Source organism: Aspergillus pseudodeflectus, assembly GCF_044049435.1.
Source record: "Aspergillus pseudodeflectus strain CBS 756.74 chromosome Unknown BJX68scaffold_105, whole genome shotgun sequence".
In the NCBI taxonomy this organism is placed as follows: Eukaryota; Fungi; Ascomycota; class Eurotiomycetes; order Eurotiales; family Aspergillaceae; genus Aspergillus; species Aspergillus pseudodeflectus.
The window spans coordinates 52,796-71,633 of NW_027263881.1; the positions used below are offsets into that span (position 1 = coordinate 52,796).

At 52.7% G+C, this 18,838-nt stretch overlaps 9 protein-coding genes across 9 annotated transcripts; 4 read left to right on the top strand and 5 right to left on the bottom strand.

The window, feature by feature from the left end:
• Positions 1 to 40: 40 nt before the first annotated feature.
• On the top strand, positions 41 to 1,300 carry BJX68DRAFT_259746 (uncharacterized protein; the record flags this gene model as incomplete). The annotated part of the gene is made up of 2 exons (XM_071043759.1): positions 41 to 514; positions 593 to 1,300. The coding sequence occupies 2 exons, from the start codon at positions 41 to 43 to the stop codon at positions 1,298 to 1,300; spliced, it is 1,182 nt and encodes a 393-aa protein (XP_070892336.1).
• BJX68DRAFT_250197 (4-nitrophenylphosphatase) lies at positions 1,015 to 2,912 on the bottom strand. The gene is made up of 5 exons (XM_071042215.1): positions 2,543 to 2,912; positions 2,455 to 2,476; positions 2,305 to 2,373; positions 2,159 to 2,250; positions 1,015 to 2,071 (listed from the first exon to the last, which is right to left on the bottom strand). Exons 1-5 carry the CDS (start codon positions 2,606 to 2,608, stop codon positions 1,400 to 1,402), a joined length of 921 nt encoding a protein of 306 aa, XP_070892337.1. The 5' UTR covers positions 2,609 to 2,912; the 3' UTR covers positions 1,015 to 1,399.
• A 205-nt stretch (positions 2,913 to 3,117) lies between these two features.
• BJX68DRAFT_259748 (putative protein transport membrane glycoprotein Sec20) lies at positions 3,118 to 6,059 on the bottom strand (the record flags this gene model as incomplete). The annotated part of the gene is made up of 7 exons (XM_071043760.1): positions 3,118 to 3,282; positions 3,334 to 4,137; positions 4,190 to 4,268; positions 4,325 to 4,426; positions 4,826 to 5,381; positions 5,434 to 5,684; positions 5,746 to 6,059. The coding sequence occupies 7 exons, from the start codon at positions 6,057 to 6,059 to the stop codon at positions 3,118 to 3,120; spliced, it is 2,271 nt and encodes a 756-aa protein (XP_070892338.1).
• A 259-nt stretch (positions 6,060 to 6,318) lies between these two features.
• BJX68DRAFT_250203 (mitochondrial 54S ribosomal mL53 domain-containing protein) lies at positions 6,319 to 7,022 on the top strand. The gene is made up of 2 exons (XM_071042216.1): positions 6,319 to 6,440; positions 6,494 to 7,022. The coding sequence occupies exon 2, from the start codon at positions 6,563 to 6,565 to the stop codon at positions 6,881 to 6,883; it is 321 nt and encodes a 106-aa protein (XP_070892339.1). The 5' UTR covers positions 6,319 to 6,440; positions 6,494 to 6,562; the 3' UTR covers positions 6,884 to 7,022.
• A 300-nt stretch (positions 7,023 to 7,322) lies between these two features.
• On the bottom strand, positions 7,323 to 8,891 carry ipp1 (inorganic diphosphatase IPP1). Its single transcript, XM_071042217.1, has 5 exons — positions 8,288 to 8,891; positions 8,097 to 8,216; positions 7,698 to 8,041; positions 7,565 to 7,648; positions 7,323 to 7,512 (listed from the first exon to the last, which is right to left on the bottom strand). The coding sequence occupies exons 1-5, from the start codon at positions 8,786 to 8,788 to the stop codon at positions 7,374 to 7,376; spliced, it is 1,188 nt and encodes a 395-aa protein (XP_070892340.1). The 5' UTR covers positions 8,789 to 8,891; the 3' UTR covers positions 7,323 to 7,373.
• A 580-nt stretch (positions 8,892 to 9,471) lies between these two features.
• BJX68DRAFT_250206 (tRNA-dihydrouridine(20) synthase (NAD(+))) lies at positions 9,472 to 11,150 on the top strand. The gene has a single exon (XM_071042218.1). The coding sequence runs from the start codon at positions 9,580 to 9,582 to the stop codon at positions 10,933 to 10,935; it is 1,356 nt and encodes a 451-aa protein (XP_070892341.1). The 5' UTR covers positions 9,472 to 9,579; the 3' UTR covers positions 10,936 to 11,150.
• A 25-nt stretch (positions 11,151 to 11,175) lies between these two features.
• Positions 11,176 to 12,674, bottom strand: BJX68DRAFT_27326 (DSC4 family protein). The gene is made up of 2 exons (XM_071047410.1): positions 12,302 to 12,674; positions 11,176 to 12,214 (listed from the first exon to the last, which is right to left on the bottom strand). Exons 1-2 carry the CDS (start codon positions 12,511 to 12,513, stop codon positions 11,302 to 11,304), a joined length of 1,125 nt encoding a protein of 374 aa, XP_070892342.1. The 5' UTR covers positions 12,514 to 12,674; the 3' UTR covers positions 11,176 to 11,301.
• Positions 12,663 to 14,836, bottom strand: BJX68DRAFT_250209 (M18 family aminopeptidase). Its single transcript, XM_071042219.1, has 6 exons — positions 14,529 to 14,836; positions 14,409 to 14,470; positions 14,255 to 14,356; positions 14,064 to 14,199; positions 13,924 to 14,016; positions 12,663 to 13,877 (listed from the first exon to the last, which is right to left on the bottom strand). Exons 1-6 carry the CDS (start codon positions 14,602 to 14,604, stop codon positions 12,865 to 12,867), a joined length of 1,482 nt encoding a protein of 493 aa, XP_070892343.1. The 5' UTR covers positions 14,605 to 14,836; the 3' UTR covers positions 12,663 to 12,864.
• Positions 14,837 to 16,205: 1,369 nt separating this feature from the next.
• On the top strand, positions 16,206 to 18,427 carry BJX68DRAFT_27352 (WD40 repeat domain-containing protein). Its single transcript, XM_071047485.1, has 4 exons — positions 16,206 to 16,629; positions 16,683 to 16,810; positions 16,861 to 17,444; positions 17,494 to 18,427. The coding sequence occupies exons 1-4, from the start codon at positions 16,328 to 16,330 to the stop codon at positions 18,256 to 18,258; spliced, it is 1,779 nt and encodes a 592-aa protein (XP_070892344.1). The 5' UTR covers positions 16,206 to 16,327; the 3' UTR covers positions 18,259 to 18,427.
• The last annotated feature ends 411 nt before the right edge of the window (positions 18,428 to 18,838 follow it).

Genomic DNA, 18,838 nt, shown 5'->3' on the forward strand with positions numbered 1-18,838 from the left:
CGCTCGGGGAAATTTCTCCTCTTCAATCTCCCCGTCAACAATGGAAAGTTTACACAGTCGCGTTCCCTACGCGCAATGGCGTCTCAAGGTCTTCCGACAGCTGTTTTGCTCTTCGAATGGGTCAAATAAGAGCCTTCAACCCCGTCGCCTCTACTCTACCAGTCCGGAAGACTCCGAGACAAAACCCACTCCTGAGAAGCAATTCGATCACAAACGCAACCACAACCGCAGCCACAAGGGCCAACCTGAACCATCGCCTTCAAAGCGCCCCTCCGAACTCCTCCCTCAATCTCCGCTCATCACACGCCCGCACCCCGGCCGCGATGTCCGCCATCGCAAGAAGCGCATCGCAAACTCTGCCGACTTCACCAGGCTCAATAAAAACCCCTGGGCCATGGCACTCGCGTCCCCAGTTCGATACTGCGAGCTGAGCTCGACGCGAATGCCAAGGGCCTTCTTGACGGAATGGGCCCCGGTCCTGGATCCCGAATCCTTGCCCACTCCGGCTTCGGCTGTAGAGTCAGGGCCGGAGGCAAAAACAGAGGTAGTCCCCGCCAGACGCAAGGAGAAAAACGCTCCAGACGCTCCAAAGCTCTGGCTCCTGCCTATAGAACTTCTACAAGACGACTTGGTCGAGCCGCAATTAACCAAGGCGGATGGTCGTGCCCTTCCCGCACCATACTTGAAACTCCGCATGCATGACCGGATGTCGATATTGCAGGACATGGCCCAGCATATATGGCGTGCGCGCAACCAAAAGATATGGCCCATTACTAAACTGCTTCCGTCCCGCTGGAGAACCCAGGTTGGTTGGGGCACAAAAGAGGACGCGAGGGTCCGATGGCGCCTTGACATGCCCAAGTTTATGCGTAGGACGCTCCGGGCATACGTAATGAAGCATTTGCAGCGGGTCTCGGGTATATTCGAGATACAAGATGTTCGGTTCGGCGTGTGGACATCAATAGACGTCCGGGCTCCGTACTCGGAGGAGGCTCTGGTGGAGGGGTTGAAGGGGCTGCAATCGTTTGAGCGGATGGGGGAAGGGGCTGTTTGGATTCTGGGAGACTGCGACTCAAAGACTGATTTGCCGGAGTTTATTGAGGTTCCGGCGATTGGAAGCAAGGTTCCCGTCTTTGATTTCACGCGGCTGTTTTCAAAGACTGAGCTTGAGGAGATTCGGGGCTATTCTACGCGCTTTCAAAAGTTTGCGGTCTTCTTCAGGCCGACAAACGAGCGGACTGTTGAGACTGCCCTTGCTCTCTGGAAGCTCCAGGGGTATATGAGAAAACCGGCCCCCTAAATGACGGGCAGTCAACTAGCGAATCTTGAGTGTACTCTATTCAACCCTATACCCGTTTCTATATCTATGAATAACTGGTCACCCTCCTATTTACCGTACTCATTGACCCCCGAGCAAATCAGAAAGCTTATCCAAATAAACCATCGGCCTCACCTCCCCCTCCAGAAACTCTTCCTTACTGCTCACCCCGGTTAGAACGCCCAGGGTGCCACCCAGCTTCCCTTCAATTCCAAATCGGATATCCGTATTCGCTCTATCCCCTACCATACAGGCCCGCTCGCGATTAAAGTGAAACTTTCCTTCAATCGCATCCATCATCGCCTGGTTCGGCTTTCCCAACGAAACCGGCTCCTTCCCACCCAACATGGAGATTAGTGGCGCGCTCACGGACCCAGCACCAGGGAACAGCGTCCCCGAATTTGGCAGCGTGGAGTCGATATTCGTCGCTAGGAAGACTGCCCCGCGCCGGATGTAGTGGTACGCGAGCGCGAGCTTGAGGTAGTTAAGGTGGAAGTCGAGCCCGACAAGGACGACGCCGACTTCGGGGTCGAGAAGGGATTCGTCGCCGGCGGCAATTAGCTTGTAATCTTCCGGCCTGATCTCGCGGCGGTAGGAGGGGTCTGTGCCGCCGATAAAAGGGACGTTTTCTGAGCGGAGTTCTTTTTCTATGCCGCTTTCGCCGAGCACGAAGACTTTGCCCTTGGTGGGTGGAAGGGGGAGGATGCGTGAGATGTAGATTGAGGCGCTGTATGATGAGGAGAATATCTCCTCCTGTTGCTTATTAGCAAGCTATTTGGCTGTGCGCCTGGCGGATTGAGATGCCGATAAACAGGATGCGGAAGGTAGGGCCGATCATACTGTTGTAGCAGGAATCCCCAGAGCCTCAAGTTTCTTCTTATAATCTGCTCGCGACTTGGTGCTGTTGTTTGTGACGAATACGACTTGCTTGCCTGGTGATCCAAATTGTGAGTCCGCGTTTGGTTTGCCAGCGTAGGTAGACGTACCGTTTGATCTTAGGAGCTCGAGGGTCTCAACTGTTCCGGGAAAGAGATGGTCTCCTGACCATAGGACGCCTGGTGTATATGATTTCAGTTCTGGTCTTCTCTTGTAGTACTAGTGTCGCGAAGGGCCGCGGTGGCTTTGAGAGCACGTACCATCGCAATCGAACAGGAAGACCTATCATCGCTCATGTCAGATCAAGTTCATGCTTTGCGGTATTCGACTGATGTTCGGTAGCCTTACATCAAACTTATCCAGGAATTCCTTGATGCCCGCGGCATCACCGGTCAGGTAGCGGGGCACTGCCATTGCGGGGTAGTGCGCAACGATGTGCTAGGGAGGAATTGGGAAGGGGAGAGAGATCGGAGAGAATCAGAATGAGATTTTAGGTGAAGAGTCGTATGTATATGTACACGCTTGAGTTTTGAGAAATTTAAAAAAGAGTCAGCGAGTTGAAGAAGTTCGGAGAGCTTGCCGTCATCCCTCGGAGAAAAAGCGGGCTTCCCGATCTACACCGAACTACAGATGTGTATGGCTCGACTTTCTTCTAGTAAAGTCGAACGCTTGCCCAGACAATCAGTGGGAGACAATGATTGCTATCACAGGAAGGCCTCTGGAGTCAGTTCATAAGGTCATTAAGATTATTTTGGCTATGCTTCGCTGGGTGGCAAACTCCTGAGATCCGTCCCCCTGACTAGGCGAAGGGGCATTGCTGTATCCGACAATCGTCCAGTCAGGGCAAGCGGCTTGGCCCTAATATATGCTCTTCACGGGAGCTAGAGGTGGTATAGCAACTATTTCTCGATGTCAAGACTGCTCTATGATCCGCCCAAGATTCCAGAAATCTTCAGAGCGACGTCAAGTATAGACAAATGTTCATCTGCACCGTCGACTAATCGCTTGTCCATTTCGGAAAACACCATAACGATCTTGTTCTTTTGAATATCAGGAATAGCGTCGTTGTAGATCATCCGTCGGTAGAGCTGAGATGTCAGTGTCAGGTGCGCATAAGGAAGATATAAGAGTAAAAATACCTGTACGAGCAATTGTGTCGCACTCCAGCCATCCGCCACAATATCCGTGACCACCTTTGACACAGCCTCATATGAGGATCCGAGCTTCTTCGGCTGTAACGCCTGGACTAATTGATCCAAAATGCTCTCCGGAATCACACCAGCGATCTCTTCAATAGTCCTGACAGTAATAGTCCCCGATCCCTGGTCTTTCATCTCCTCGTCATCATCTCCGTCCTTCTCAGCGGACTTCGCAGCCCCGACCAGCCGAGCCGCACTTTGCATATATGTGATAGCACGACGCAGATCACCATCACTGCAGGCGATCAACTTATCCACCACACCATCCTCAAGCGACAGACCCTCCGTCTGCGCAATCAGCGCCAGTCTATCCCCAGCAGCCGAGTTATCCAACGGCTTGAAGCGGAACTTGCTGCATCGACTAGCCAGCGGCTCGATGATCCGCGTAACATAGTTGCAAACGAGACAGAACCGGGTAATCCGACTGTATTGTTCCATTGTGCGGCGCAGGGCAGACTGCGCATCTTGTGTCATGCTGTCGGCTTCGTCGAGGATGATGATCTTGAAAGGAGGGCAAGGGTATTTTTCGAAGTATGAGGCGTCTAGGCCTGTGGGATGGCTGAGCTGGACACGCGCAAAGCCTTTGACCTTTTCACGGACAATTCCGATACCACGTTCGTCGGAGGCGTTCAGTTCGAGGATGCGGGATCGGTACAGAGCAGGGCCGAAGAGGGATTTGGCGAGGGCGAGAATTGTTGATGTTTTTCCTGTACCCGGAGGGCCGTAGAAGAGCATGTGTGGCAGCTGTATAAGCAAGTTAGGCGTGCCCTTTACTTTGCGAAGGAGTATCACGTACGTTCGAAGCTTGCAGTGTTCGTTGAAGCACTTTTGTTGTGTGATCTTGAGCAGCGACATCGTCTAGCGTTTTTGGGCGGCTAGACTTTGTCAATTGCATGTCTCATGCAGCCATTGGTAAGAATCCCGGACATACTATTTTTCAACCCATGGTTGTTGTCTCGTTTGCTCTTCCTTTCCTTCTGTTGGCTTCGGTTTTGAGCTGCCAGATGCTGCAGCGGCTGCGCGAGCTTTATTGCTGAAAAAGTTGGATGCCATTTTGCCTTCTCAGTTCGATGCCAAAGAGATGAGCTGGTTGGTTGGTGGAGTTCAATGAGCAGCAAATGCTTGTTAAACACCACTCCTCAGCGAGCTGATGAAGCTCAAGTCGCAAGAAGCGTGTCGAGGCGCGTCACGCGTTGCGCAGTCACGTGATATCGAAATCCATTAAGCTTGATATGGGCCTGGGCCAGTCAAAGTTAAGAACGGCGGTTTATTGGTTTTTACTTGCTAGGAGATTAAGTTGTGAAGGTAGTTCTACATTCTTAAAATTGAGAACGGGCCAAAGGGCTGTTGTGGGAGTATACCTCATTTGGCCCATCTCAACGTATTCTATAGTTCATCCTTTCGGTTCTGCAAGACCTCGGTTGCTTCATACATCCTCTTCTTCGTATTAGGCGGAATCTCCGCCTGCCTCTGCAGCTCCTCCGGCGAGAAGTCGTCAAGATTCGTCCCCAACTCCTCATCGTTTTCTTCCACAAACTCGCCAATTTTGTCAATTATCCAGTCGCGGTCTGCCGGGTCCGTGCCTGGAACCTGGTCAGGAATAATATCTCCTGCAACGCCATGAGCCTTAGCTTGTGGGATATGATCCAGGACAGGTGTCGCTTGGGCTAGAATGTCGGGTGTTGCTGTAGTTGCTGAAGGCTGAACGGCGTTGTTGGCTATCCCCACTGCTGCTGAAACTCCAAAAACGGAGCGCAGTATAAGCTTGAATGGCAGCCACACTAACCACCAGAGCGGCCCATAGAGTAGCCGTCGAAATACCAACCACGAGATTGTGCCGACCAGGATGTAGAATGCCGTCTCCAAATACCACGTATCTGATTTCTGTGAACGAAGAAGAGATCCGACAAGGTTCCGCGAAGATGTGAGCAATGTGTCGAGACCGCTATACGACTCCGAGAGCGTAGAAAGAGCGGCACTTGATTGTTCTGCAGAGCACATTAGACCACCAATCACCACCAAAGCAAGTAAACAGCATACCTAGAGTCTGTTGGGCAAATTGACTCCGCGACAACTCTGCTTGCATAAGTTGATGCGTCCGCCGCAGTGCCGCCGTAACATCCCTCGACGCATTCTTGACGATATCATCCTGCGTCAACTTCTCCTTGGTCTGGTTTCGTTTCTCAACAGCACCCTCGGATCCAGAAAAGAGCAGCTCCCTTTCCTTCCGCCGTGCAAGCTCCGCATTGCGCTTTGCTTGTAACTGTGCGTTGCGGAAATCTCCTCTCGTTCTAAAATGCGCAGTGCCATTAGCCTCATGTCAAGCCTGACGATACCATGAATTCAACCCACCGTTTCAATTCACTACTCAATCTCCGCGCCAGAGCAATAACCCGCTCTCTCTCCGTTTCCTTTTCGGAATCCTGTCCTTTGCGTCTGCTGTCCGCCGGTGTCTCCAAAGCATCCACGTCGACCTTTAGCAATTCTAGATCATCCTCGGCCTCCTTCAGTCGAGAGTGGATTTCCGCGCCGAGTTCTGTCCTAGCTTCATCGCCTTGCCCGACTGCTGTGGTAAAATTGTGTAGTCGAGTAACAAGTGGGTGTATTTGAGCGAGAGCTGTTGACAGCTCTTTGAGGCGGGACTGAAGAACAGATATCGTTGACATCGTGGGGGAGAATTATAGTATTGTCGCACATATGCTCAAGCTCGTGAGTGTGTTATTTCCAATAGATTCTCATAGCGAGGCTAGGCTTGTAGTTGCGAATATCGCGAGGGATCTTAGAGGCTTTGAATTCCCCGACAAGTTGTCCAGTATGGCGCTGGCATCGTCATCGGTTCCTGAGGCCGCTTCGGAGTTTTGCATTGTTTGCACGCAATCATTCAACGCTCTCCAGCTAATTTGTCCGGGATTTTCCCGCAGGACGACGAGACAAGCCATTCAATTGTTACCACTGGTTTATTCGCGGTCGACTCAAGACCTGTCGGGCCCCAAATATACATCGCATTAATTAGTCCCTCCCTTCAAAAGAGTACGCCCTTCAAACGAGTACGCCCTTCCCTCCTCGATCCACAAAGACGCATACTAACGAAACCTCCCAGGAACAATCAATCGCAAGCCCGCAATCAAGCGCAAACCCCCATAAAACCTCCCAAAACACTACAGCCAAAATGACGATCCCTCTCCAAACAATAACCTCCTTCCGCACAACCTTCAACCCCTTCTCCGCCGCCTCGCGGCCCTGCCGTCTCCTCCTCTCCATCCTCCGCAATCCCTCCACAGTCCCCCCGTCCAGCCCAACACACATTGACATCAAGGTCACGCAGCTGCCACGAAACTCGACGAAGGCGCCGGAGCTCACGGTGGGCTTCAAGGGCGGCAAGGAGGTCAAGATCGATTTCGGGAAACAGCAGATGAAGATTGGCGATGTTGTTGAGGAGATTGCGCGCATTGGGAGAGTCATTGAGCGCGAGGAGAGTCTGAAGGGTTAAGCTGCTATTAGGATTGGTGGGAACGACTTCTGGAGACGAACGTGGAGGGGCGATATTCATGTATTTCTATTGCATGTTGTATATTTACAACCAATTTCGTTAGGTCTGGGATGCGATAAATGATCATTCTATTTGCCATTGGCGCATGTTCAGGTTTACTCAGCGCAAGTGCTACTGTCAACAGGCAAAGAATGCGTGCGTCAGGCGGCTATTTTCAGGGAGGGTATAGTTCAAGATCCCTGCTGTACATTGTAGTATGAATTGTTGCGGTTCAGGTCCATGAAGCTTCCACAACACGCCCATACAGCGTGTGCACATTGCGTAGCTGTGATTAAGCTCGAGAACGATACATAGGTCTACACATGGGTTCACAATGCAATGAAAAAGCCAGTGCGGTGTATTTCTAGGCTAACAGGCAATTTTAACCCCACCCAACCCACCCACTCGGCGTTCAAAGACTAGCATTTTATAATTTTTGCTTGTCATAGATTTACACAGCAGCTCCAGAAATGAAGAACCACTTGTCAATGCTGCCATCAATAGGAGCAGGAGGAAGGTTCTCGCCCCTGGGGATGGAGCCGAGCTGAGAGGGGTCAGCGCGGTCAGGGGTGTCGAGAGAAGAGTTGGCACTGATTCATGTTAGCATCCTGGGTGAACAATTAGACGGGAATCGTGGCTTACAGGCTGATCTCGCCACGGGGAGCGCTGCCGCTGATAAGCTTCTGCCAGGCCTCGGCGCACTCGTGGATGACCTCCTCGGCGTACCTATACAAATTAGTTTTACGCCAATTGTTATATAAATAAGGTCACTCACTTCTTGTTCTTGGCCTCACCGGAGAAGGCGAACTGGTTCTCGGGCTTTCCGTCGGGGATCTTGTAGATGCGGAACCACTCGTTGGTGGCACGGAGGAGGCCAGGGAGGTGGCGCTCGACATCCTCAATGTCGTGGAGCTTAGCAGCGAGAGGGTCGTTGACGTCGATGACAATAACCTTCCAGTCGGTCTCCTCCTCATCGAGCAGGGCCATCACACCGAGGACCTTGACCTGCTTGATCTGACCGGGGTAGCCAACGAGCTCACCGATCTCGCAAACGTCGAGCGGGTCGTTGTCACCCTTGGCCTTGGTCTCGGGGTGAACGGTGTTGGGGTCCTCCCAGGTCTGCGACAGTTAAGACACGTAATTGATTAACTCTTTTTTGTGTTGATTGACGTACCTGGGGGAAGGCACCATAGTTCCAGAGGTAACCCTTGTGGGGGAAGCAGTTGCGGACGAAACGGAGCTTGCCCTTCTTGACGTCCTGCTTGATGGGGTTGAGGAACTCCTCCTTGGAGATCTATAAAATTCCTATCAGCGCCCTGGCGTTTCGCCACAGCGACAACATCTGCCCTGGCGGGGTTATCGTACCTCCTGCTTGGCGTTGGTCCAGCGGGGAATCTCAACGACCATGTTCAGAATTGTTTGCTCGGGGTTGGCGTAAAGGGGAATGTCGTGGAAGGGAGAGACGGGGACGCCATCCTTTTCGATGTACACCCGGTGCTCCAGGGTGTAGGGCTGGCCGACCTTGCGAACGGTGTAGGACATTGTGGATGTGGGAGGGGTAGCGGTAGTAGCAAAATGTCTGGAAACAAGAGCGGCTCGGTTTGTCACAGAAGCAATCGAACGATCAATTCGAGAGGACGGTGATTGGGATGATGTGAGGGAGAGGGTAGAGGAGGGAGGAAAAGAGAGAGAAGAGGAGGAGGGGGGAGGGGCTTGTTTAGTGGGGGGAGCCAGCGTTGCTGATGTGCGACGAGGCGCCGAGCAGCGAGTGAGGGCGATGATCGGACAGGCGGTGGGCAGCAGTCGCCGGGTCAATGGAGCTGCAGTACGTATTCCGTGTACAAGGATGCTTTTCCCCGGGAGCATCGAAAGGGAGGTCCAGGCCAACGAAGCAGAAACCTTGCCGATCGGTCAATACGTGCGATCAGGGCGAATTGGGGAAGCTTACCATAGGATCGGAGTTGCTGCGCCGTTGAGGATTATAAAGGAATGGGAGTTGTCGGGAAGGGAAAAATCGGTCGCAACCTCCGAGGTTGTCGTTCGGTAGGACACAATGTGATTGTTCCGAGGATGCTACTGGATGATGACTGTGATTATACAAAAGGCCCGACTCGATCTCTCTGCAGCGATGCTCTTGATCCTCCAAGTTTGATCCCGATCAACGCTAGCAATAGAGTATCTTAGCTGCCCACCGAGATGTTGAGCTGGAGTAAATTTAGCTGTATGGGCGGTTACGAAAATACACAACTATACAGCGCCCAGATCCTCGCCATTAGCGCCACGGTTGACCTAATATTGTTCACGCAACTAGGAATAACTCAATCGCTTATTCGCTATTTGTAGCATGTCTAGATAGATTTGAACTGGTCTAGATGAATTGGAAACACAGGCTTTCTCGAATGGCCTGGTCGCAGTCGCAATGAATGTTGTGCTGTCTTGGCAGGTACGGCTCCGGGATCGGGAGTTGTTGTGGTACAGATCGAAATTTACGACAGGGAAGCTCTTATCATCACGTGAATTAATTTTATTTCCATCTCCACGTTCCGCCGCTGCAAGTTGCCATCAATATCCCGATCTCTATCCTCGATCTAAACAGGCCTCGCCCCTAGGCTCATCTAGGCTGCTATTTTGCGTTCATCTTTTGGCTAAATTATGCTATGCTGAAATTCCTTCGCACCGCCCTAACTTCCGCCATGACTTCCTCTCCGAAACGAGTTCCTATCCCCGCCAAAGGCGTCGACTATCGTGGCAAGATCGTGCTTGCGCCGATGGTACGCTCCGGGGAACTGCCATCCCGTCTCCTCGCCTTGAAGTACGGTGCAGACCTCGTCTGGGGCCCTGAAACGATCGACAAGTCTATGATCGGTGCCGTCCGCCGTGTGAACCCCCGCAACGGCACAATCGAGTTTACGCGGATTCCATCCAACAACGCCAAAAAGACTGGACCACCGCAAGAATCCGTTATCTACCGTCTCGATCCGGAGCGCGAGAAGGGAAAGCTCATATTCCAGATGGGGACGGCCTCACCGGATCTGGCTGTGCAGGCGGCCAAGATGGTTGCAGGCGATGTAGCCGGTATCGATGTGAATTCTGGCTGCCCAAAGCCGTTCAGCACAAGTGGTGGAATGGGAGCTGCGCTCCTCCGCACACCAGACAAACTGGTCTCGATTCTTGAGGCACTGGTCAAGGAAGTCGGCGAGCCCTACGAGATTGGCATCTCCGTGAAGATCCGCCTTCTCGAAACGCCCGAGCTCACAGAAGCTCTCGTCTCAAGACTCGTTAGAACCGGAATCACCGGCCTCACAATTCACTGCCGCACAACACCCATGCGACCCCGCGAACGCGCAATTCGCGACCAACTCCGCATGATTGTCGAAACCTGCCACAACGCCGGCGTCGCCTGCGTCATGAACGGAGACGTCACATCCCGCGACGAGGCCCTTGCCCTCATGGCTGAGTACGGCGCCGACGGTGCCATGATCGCCACAGCCGCTGAGTCCAACTCCTCCTGCTTCCGCTCCGAGGCCGAAGGCGGCCTTCTCCCCTGGAGAGACGTGGCCTACGCCTACCTGAAATTCTGCATCGAGTCCGAGAATCGCTTCGGCAACACAAAGTTCCTCCTAAACATCATCGTCCCCGGCAAGTCGAAGGAGACGAGGGAAGCGCACCATGCTCGATGCTACTACGACTACTGCCATATCCTGAAATTCGACGACCTCACGGATGATGCTATCAAGCTTGACGAGATCTTGAACATCGCGCATAAGTCCCATGTTAGGAACAGCGAGAGCACGCGCAGCAAAGCCGTCGAGAATGCCAAGACAAACAACGAAACCGCCAGAGCTGCGGGCGGCGCACCGCGCTCGAAGGCTGCCTCTCCCGTGACAGGTGGACCTGGACCCGTTCGCACAAGTTCTTTCCCCAAGCCCACCAAGACCGAAGAAAAGACACTGACCGCGGAGGTTGACATTCCTCCTCCGGCTCCCGCTCAGGGTCAGCAGCTTACTGCTTAAGTCTCTCTTTTCGAATTTTTTTTCTCGTCTACTCTCCTACATGCCCGAAAGAGCATATTCGGCGTCATATGCACATAGATCCTCTTCTTGTTTGTCCATGCATCCCGTGGTGTTGTTTGAGTCTGAGTTCCTGGCGCTGTTTTTGGATGACATATAGATTCCCATGGTTTTCGTCCTATTACTTCATATAAATGATACAGATTTACTTGCTACAACGTCAATCACCCTCACCTCATCGTAGGGACATCGTGTATTCATTTCCATTAGAAATACCAAGCTGAGACTAAGCAGTCGTAGTCGTATGTACACATAAACCCCTCCCTAACAAGCAGATTACAATATCGGCAGAGTTCGCAAAGCACAGCTTCAAGCCGGAATCCTCTCCAGCCGCCCGTCGGCCCCAACCTGCAACCCAAACCTCTCCCGCAGCAGCGCAGCCGTCCGCTCCGAAGGCGCAGACGACCACCGCGTCGTAGACGGGCGATAGGCCCACTGGTCGCGGATGACGTTGAAGAGTCCCATGCGCATGATCACGGCGTCGCCGGAGGAGAAGGCGTCGAGGGCGTGTTGATGCGTTGTGTGGGTGCCGTGTTCGGAGGGGTCGGCGAGGAGGCGCGTGCGTTCGAGGTCTTCTTCTGTTGGGGTGTGGGTGTGCGTGTAGACTTCGGGGTTGAGGTTCGGATCTTCAGGGTTGGAGTTGGATGGGGTTCGTGAGGGGGAGGCCTGCTCCTGCTGTGGTTCTTGCGATTGGTCTCTAGGTGAGAGTGAGGGTGAGGGTGATGGTTCGGTGGGCGGTGTTGAGGAGGTTTCGGGTGTTTCGTGGCGTTGGAGGCCACGTTCTTCGTGGTCGTGGTCTTGGGTTTGGGCTTGGGTTTGTTCGGTTTGAGTGGCGGCAGTTGTTGTAGCTGCTTCAGCATTTGCGGTATTATTGGGTGCGACAGGCTCCCTTGAATCAGCGACCTTTACTCGCTCGACGATAAGGCCTAGCATAACGATATTGAGGAGCATAACGAGAAAGTCAAGGCAGAGGAGTCGCGCGACCGGCACGGGGGCCTTCTGCCCGATAAAGTCGATGAGGATACCGCCATGTAGATAGCCTCTCGTCGCTTCTCCAGCTTCAGGTTGACTGAAGAATTTGTGAAAGGTCATGCAAAAGAGATTACTCGCGAATATCGCTCCGATGAATGGCTGGTTGCGATTCGGGTCAAAGGGGGGCGCTTTGGGTGTGAAGAAGATTAGTTGTACAATGGCGCGGATGGCGAAGAGGACTATTGAGCAACTAGATAATCCACCAGTTAGTCAATCATTCAGTCATTTGTGTTGCGGGTGCGAAACAGTTGGTGGATGGAGCGATAAGCGCACGTACTCTAGGTAATAGAGCGCCGATAGCTCGCAATAGATAAGGATATCAAGATCGCGGAGCAACCGGTCGATGAGGGCGAGCTTCGCAGCGGACTGCAACTTCTTCCTTAGACGCTCGTCATGCAGCGTCGGCGATATGTCCGTGATGCTGCCATATGTGATGCCGGACACGTCAGCGATGTATTCCGCATCTCGAAAGACATCCGGTGTTGTCATAGAGGGTCATGAGGGCATTGACGGCATAGGATAGGGTGAGTGATGCGGCAGGCGGCAAGATGTGTAGAGTAGGACAGTGTAGCAGGTGCCAGGTACTACAGTCCGTGAGCTGTTTTAGTATTATGGAAGTGAGGAGAGAGCTGTAGGGTGAAGTGGATGTTGGATGGAGGCTCCAGCGGGCGGAGAGGAGGAGATGCTGGGGTCGGAAACTTCTCGGCCCGAACTGACCCCGACGGCCATCTCCAACACACCACTATAGCCCACAAGCCATTGAATCTGGGTGGATATGACATTTAATTCTCATCTTCAATTGCAGCTTACTAGTTTCGCTATGCTAGCCTGAGATCGCGCTTAATCCACAAAGATGGTCTGCGAGGTGCTACCGTAATGCTTGAAGAAGCTCTTGAACAGCCGAATGCTGTGTGCCACATCATAAGTTCCACCGGTCTCACGGATACTGTGCATGCTCAGCTGGGGGTTACCCAAGTCTAGAGTCCGGGCACCAAGAGCGGCAGAGAGCATAGGTCCGATCGTGCTCCCGCAGCTAGAGTCATTTCGGACGACAAAGAGCTGCAGAGGGACACCCTCACCGCCATCGTCCGAAGCCTTGCGCGCCACTTCCTGGAGAAGGACGATACCAGGGGAGTTGGTAGCATAGCGGGCGTTGGCGTTGATCTTAATGACAGGTCCCTTGTTGATTTCCGGGCGGTGGTCGCTCTCGTACTTGGCTGACCAGTTGGGGTGGACACCGTGGGCCATATCAGCTGAGAGAAGGAATGAAGTAGACAGAGTCTGCTCGTATGCGGTAGATGTATCAGCGCCGCCCGAGGCGGACGGGAGCACGGAGAGACGGCGGATAATCGCAGGCAGAATGTTGGAGTCGGCGCCCTGGGCGGTGCAGCTTCCAATCTCCTCGTGGTCGAACAGCGCGATGAGGCGGATAGTAGACTCATTCTCCAGCGCAGAATCATCAGCGACGGATTCGATCAGTCCAGCAGTAGCGCAGTATGAGCTATTCAGGTTGTCCAGGCGGGGAGAGAAGATGAACTCCTCAAGCAGTCCACCCAGGCAAGACTTTTGCGTATCGAACAGGATCATCTCGAAATCAAGCACCTCATTTGGCTTTACACCAGCCTCAGCCGCAATGAGCTCCACGATATGGGGGTGGTGGCGCTCTGTAATAGACTTCAGAGGGGAGAATTCGGAACTCTCGCCCTCGTCGCTCTTCTTGTCCTCTTTGGGTTGACCGGTGCGGTTGAGCTCGGCAGCAATCATGCCGGCAATGGGAAACAGCTGTGTTTCCTTGTTGAAGCTGAAGGTCTCCTGCCGTTCAAGATGAATGGCCAATGTAGGAATACGGAGGACTATATGGCGTTAATGAGAAAACTGAGAATGCAGAGGCCAACATACTTGGACGATCAATCTTGATCAGCTTTTGAACAATGGAGCCATCCTCGGCGCGGACCATGGCCCGGCCTGCAACACCCAGGTCACGGTCGAACCCTAGATAATGTCAACAACGGTAGCAGAGAGCTCGACCATATACTCACATGTGTGCCAGATACCGCCGCCGTAGGTCTCGACACCTACCTGAATGTAACCCTCACCGCGTTTGTTGCTGACTGGCTTGATCCTCAACACAGGCGAGTCGGTGTGAGCTCCGATCATAGCAATGGGGTTTCCAGGCTATTTCAGAGAAATTATAAACAGCTCCAACACGAACAATGACTGGAGCGCATACCTGCCATTTCTTGCCGACAGCAAAAGCCACAATGGTTGAGCTATTGCGGGTCAAGTAGTACTTTCCACCAGGGCGACAGGTGGAAGCCCACGAGTCTTTCTCCTGTCATTATTGTCAGTATAGCCTCTTTCCAGAAACGCTTTGATAAGAATACCTTGATCTCCTGGAATCCCGCCTTTGCAAGCAGCTGTTTAGCTGAGAGGACGGCATGGAAAGCTGGAGAGCTTCACGTGAGCTGCTGGATCTACTCAACTGGGAATGCGGGGGGGATTACGGGTTGGAGAAGCATTGACAAAGGACAGAAAGTCCAGAGCCGGCTGCTTCAGATTCTTGGTCAGGTTGGAAGTCATGTTGAGTACCCTGGGATAGTTGCAGAGGCGCACGGAGCTCAATGAGGAGGGACAATGTGGAGTCGAGGATTGTGGAACTGTGAGAGCACTGATCTGTCGCAAGTCTTGGCTCTCCGCCCACCGATCCTTGGGCTCTCGACTGACATCACGCACAAGTATACATACAGCCTTCAGTTGTTCCAGCCAGTAGATATTAATTAAACACAAGCCCAATTGCTGTTAAATAGCTATATCTGAGCTGGAAACCAGTTTCTTTCAACAACAATGATCAGCCAATCTGTCTTGATCCGTTCTAGTCCATCATGTGATAAGGCACGCTGTAAACCACACTGCAAGACAGGCTCAGCTGTGCATGAGCTCAACAACTCCTTGCACAAGACCAAGACAGGAGTAACACGGGCTCGTGGACGTCTCTCAAGCTTAAGCTATTGAACTACGCGTGATTTCCAGGGAGCACGCGGAGCGCGCTGGAGGCTAAGCCAAATGCGTTCACAAAGGCTTCAAATCTCCAAAAGAGCAAGTCTTTCTTTATCTTCGGAAAGCCGAGAACGGAATGGAAAGAAGCGTGGGACGAGAAGATCATCCGGAGATTTTTAGGCCCAAGCACCTCCCTCTGTCTCCCAAACTTCAGAGGGACGCAGCGTGGTCCGAGCGTTTTTCGCGTTCCAGGCGCGTGGAATGCGAGACAGTCGCGAAACCTATAACAAAACCCCATATGGAAGACCACAACAATAACCCACGGTCATCCCCATCAATAACAGCCTCGAGGAGCGCGCTGGTCCAATCGCCTGGTGGGCGCTTCGCGTCAATAATCCTGGAACACCGTGTTTAGTCTGACACGAGGAACAACGTGTGATATCATCGAATCACTAGAGTTGGCACTGCGGTCTTGATTTCCCTTCCGGTTGATTGAGTAGTGTCTTGGGCCATCTCACGGTTCCCTAGTGTTGTTGTTCTGTTGATGGGGAGATAATCGCGTGGAGGCCTGAGGAACCGACATAAACACAACATCCAAACCGCAACATCAGCGCTGTCTAGAGCAGAAGCTGAAGTAAAATATCGCAGACTTCCCCTGAGATGATGAGCTGTTGTCTAATTATAAATCAACGAGTTCTATCAAAGAAACCTTCAAAGAGAAATCAAAACAATCACTTGCCAGTCCAGCCTCCCTGGCTCCCATTTAGGCTTAGCGCACCGGACGCGTGACCGCAAGTAGGAAATCCCCTTCTAACGGCCATCACCCCGACGGAGCCAGCCAGCATCCTTGAAGCCCATCATCCTCGCCAGACGGTGGTCAGGTCAGTCTCCAATGACCTCCATGACCCGTCCGCCTCGCTCGATTCACCTCTGCGTCTGGTGAGAGAACTGCCATCGGCATCAGCATCCTTATCGCCCATCTTACCACTCTCGTCGCTCCCTCAATCCACTCCCGCCTGGATTCCAACCACCCCGTTCGATTATTGTCCGGAGCGGAGCTGAAGGGCCCAGCTGCTGCATTTGCCAACTGCACGACCAACTCACGCCTGATTGAATGTCAACGACCGTTTTATCTATCCTCCATCCTTACATCTGGCCGGAGACGCCGTCGCTGGCATCTGATTCGCCCGTTGACGCCCGCTTCGTTGCGCTTCGACTTTCAGACCTGTCGCATTTGTTAGCTCGACTCCGCTGGACGCCGTGTTCGACCGCCATTTGAAGCGATTCCTTGTATTCTCTCAACACCATGGCCGACACAAACAGAGATTCAGGCAACACTGCCACCCGCAGCGCTGCGAAGGCGAGGTCAACCGCCGCACATATCGTGTCCCCTCCTGGTTCCAGAACACCCCCGAGCATGCCAGCAAAGACGACATTGTTCTTTCCCGACTCAATGGCAGGCCGACAAAGCAGTCGAATTCCTTCCGAGCCGATTGATCCCAATGCGCTCACCAAGGCGCTGAAAGACTATGAAGACGCAGGGCGCTCTCGCGAAAGGACGCCAGGTACTAGTCCGAGTCGGAAACGGCAAAGGGTTTATGGTGACAGGTTAGTGACCGATGCAGCACTGGTGAATATTCACCAATCTTATGCTTTGGCAGGTTTATTCCAAATCGAGAGGGTCAAGACCTCCAAGCAACTTACAGTCTGCTGCACGAGGATGGCTGCCCTTCAACGCCATCGAAGATCAAAAAGCGACCCCCTCACTCGGAACTACATTTCCAAAAGAGTATGTCCTGTCCATTCACAGTTCGAAGCGCATGCTGACAAGCATTTTAGCGGAAGAAGCAAACAGGATGTACTCGCGAGTTCTGCGCAGCGAGCTCTTCGGAAGTACAGTTCCTCAGGCCGACCTAGATTCGCTTTCTCCCGACCCTCTACGCGGTCTTACGGCCGGAATCAACGACAAAACTCGTTCTCACACTCCACCTGCACATGTAGTATCTGCCTTACCACCAGCTAGCATCACCCCGTCAACTCCTCACAAGAATCTCTTCAATTACGCCTCACCCCGCGCCGGCTCAAGCCATCCTACACCATCCAAAACACCCCGCAGCCATGGCCCCAATCTCAACGTCCGCTCAGAACTCTACAGCCTTTCTCCCATCCGTTACGACAGCCAGCGAATACTTGAGACGCCTCGCAAACAGCCACGCTATGTGAACAAAGTACCGTACAAAGTGCTCGATGCGCCCGACTTACAGGACGATTTCTATCTTAATTTAGTCGACTGGGGGAGCAGTAATGTATTGGGAGTTGGCCTGGGGAACTCTGTTTACATGTGGAATTCGCAAACCGGCAGAGTGACGAAACTCTGTGAGCTCAAAGATGATACTGTCACGAGCGTCAGCTGGATTCAAAGGGTAATTTTTCCTCACCTTATTAGACGATATCTTACTGATTGGCGAATAGGGCACGCATCTTTCTATTGGTACCGGGAAGGGTCTTGTGCAAATTTGGGATGCAGAGCGCTGTCGGCGCTTACGAACGATGATCGGGCATACCAATCGTGTTGGTGCACTGGCTTGGAACGACCATATTCTCACTTCTGGCTCTCGAGATCGGCTCATATATCACCGTGACGTTCGGTCTCCTGATCAGTTTCTCCGTCGACTTTCCGGGCATAAACAGGAAGTTTGCGGTCTCAGGTGGAACACAGAAGACGGGCAGCTCGCATCTGGTGGCAACGACAACAAGCTCATGGTGTGGGACAAGCTGAATGAGACGCCACTATATCGCTTCTCTGACCATACTGCGGCCGTCAAGGCGATCACATGGTCCCCTCACCAACACCACCTCCTCGCCTCCGGAGGAGGTACAGCTGATAGAACAATAAAGTTCTGGAACACAGCGACCGGGTCTCTCATTAAAGAAGTTGATACAGGCAGCCAAGTCTGTAACTTGGCGTGGTCGAAAAATTCCGATGAAATCATCAGTACCCACGGTTACAGTCAGAATCAGATTGTCGTCTGGAAGTATCCTCGCATGGAGCAGATTGTATCCCTCACAGGCCATACTTTCCGTGTGCTTTATCTCGCGATGAGCCCAGACGGACAAACCGTGGTCACGGGTGCTGGAGATGAGACCCTGAGGTTCTGGAAAATCTTCAACAGGCGGCCTGGCAGAGAGCACGGACGTGAAGGTAGCAGGCTGTCGGAATGGGGTACGATTCGGTAACGACTTGATATAACATGGTGCTATGCGCCATTGACGACTTCCCATTGGAGTTTACATCATGCATTAGACGCGGCGTTCCGGCTTTGGCGTTGGCGTTTTCTTTCTCGATGCTGGACAAGGGTACTCGGACGGAAGGCCTGGTGGGTCTAATTTGGCATTTGTCGCATCCGTGCGGCTTACAGCATTGTTTCCACGCGGGCGACGACTGTTTGATTGTTTCTTGCAACTTTGATATCATCGGATCTTCGTCTCATGTACCATTGCCCTTGCTTGCTTTTTTCCACCGCATCCTCATCCGCATAACCTACTCAATACTTCATCCCCTCTTATTTCGTTCTTAACCCCTTATATCTACATGCCAGGCAGAGGCAGTCTCTTGCATGCGAACACAATCCCTTTCTTTTTCCCGCTCTTCAATCCTGGGACTGGATGTAAGCGATGGCGCTGATGGTGTTGGCCGGTGGACAGAAACGTGGCGTTGCTTTTCTTTTCTGGGCGGCTTTGACGACGCTTGCATGTGTGTTATGCCTGTTTCTGCTTCACTTTGATTGCTTCTTCATCTTCATTTTGAGCTGGCTTG

Bases quoted from the DNA above. Each gene is read 5' to 3' on its own strand.
- BJX68DRAFT_250197 (XM_071042215.1), bottom strand. From the start codon at position 2,608: ATGGCAGTGCCCCGCTACCTGACCGGTGATGCCGCGGGCATCAAGGAA. The intron at 2,251-2,304 runs GTACGTCTACCT...TTGGATCACCAG, and splicing joins CGAGCTCCTAAGATCAAACG to GCAAGCAAGTCGTATTCGTC. The intron at 2,072-2,158 runs GTATGATCGGCC...AATAAGCAACAG, and splicing joins TGGGGATTCCTGCTACAACA to GAGGAGATATTCTCCTCATC.
- BJX68DRAFT_250203 (XM_071042216.1), top strand. From the start codon at position 6,563: ATGACGATCCCTCTCCAAACAATAACCTCCTTCCGCACAACCTTCAAC.
- ipp1 (XM_071042217.1), bottom strand. From the start codon at position 8,788: ATGCTCCCGGGGAAAAGCATCCTTGTACACGGAATACGTACTGCAGCT. The intron at 8,042-8,096 runs GTACGTCAATCA...TAACTGTCGCAG, and splicing joins ACTATGGTGCCTTCCCCCAG to ACCTGGGAGGACCCCAACAC. The intron at 7,513-7,564 runs GTAAGCCACGAT...AACATGAATCAG, and splicing joins CCCCGTGGCGAGATCAGCCT to TGCCAACTCTTCTCTCGACA.
- BJX68DRAFT_250206 (XM_071042218.1), top strand. From the start codon at position 9,580: ATGCTGAAATTCCTTCGCACCGCCCTAACTTCCGCCATGACTTCCTCT.
- BJX68DRAFT_27326 (XM_071047410.1), bottom strand. From the start codon at position 12,513: ATGACAACACCGGATGTCTTTCGAGATGCGGAATACATCGCTGACGTG. The intron at 12,215-12,301 runs GTACGTGCGCTT...TGGATTATCTAG, and splicing joins TCGGCGCTCTATTACCTAGA to TTGCTCAATAGTCCTCTTCG.
- BJX68DRAFT_250209 (XM_071042219.1), bottom strand. From the start codon at position 14,604: ATGACTTCCAACCTGACCAAGAATCTGAAGCAGCCGGCTCTGGACTTT. The intron at 14,017-14,063 runs GTGAGTATATGG...GACATTATCTAG, and splicing joins CGGCGGTATCTGGCACACAT to GGTTCGACCGTGACCTGGGT. The intron at 13,878-13,923 runs GTATGTTGGCCT...AACGCCATATAG, and splicing joins GATCAAGATTGATCGTCCAA to TCCTCCGTATTCCTACATTG.
- BJX68DRAFT_27352 (XM_071047485.1), top strand. From the start codon at position 16,328: ATGGCCGACACAAACAGAGATTCAGGCAACACTGCCACCCGCAGCGCT. The intron at 16,630-16,682 runs GTTAGTGACCGA...ATGCTTTGGCAG, and splicing joins CAAAGGGTTTATGGTGACAG to GTTTATTCCAAATCGAGAGG. The intron at 17,445-17,493 runs GTAATTTTTCCT...ATTGGCGAATAG, and splicing joins GCGTCAGCTGGATTCAAAGG to GGCACGCATCTTTCTATTGG.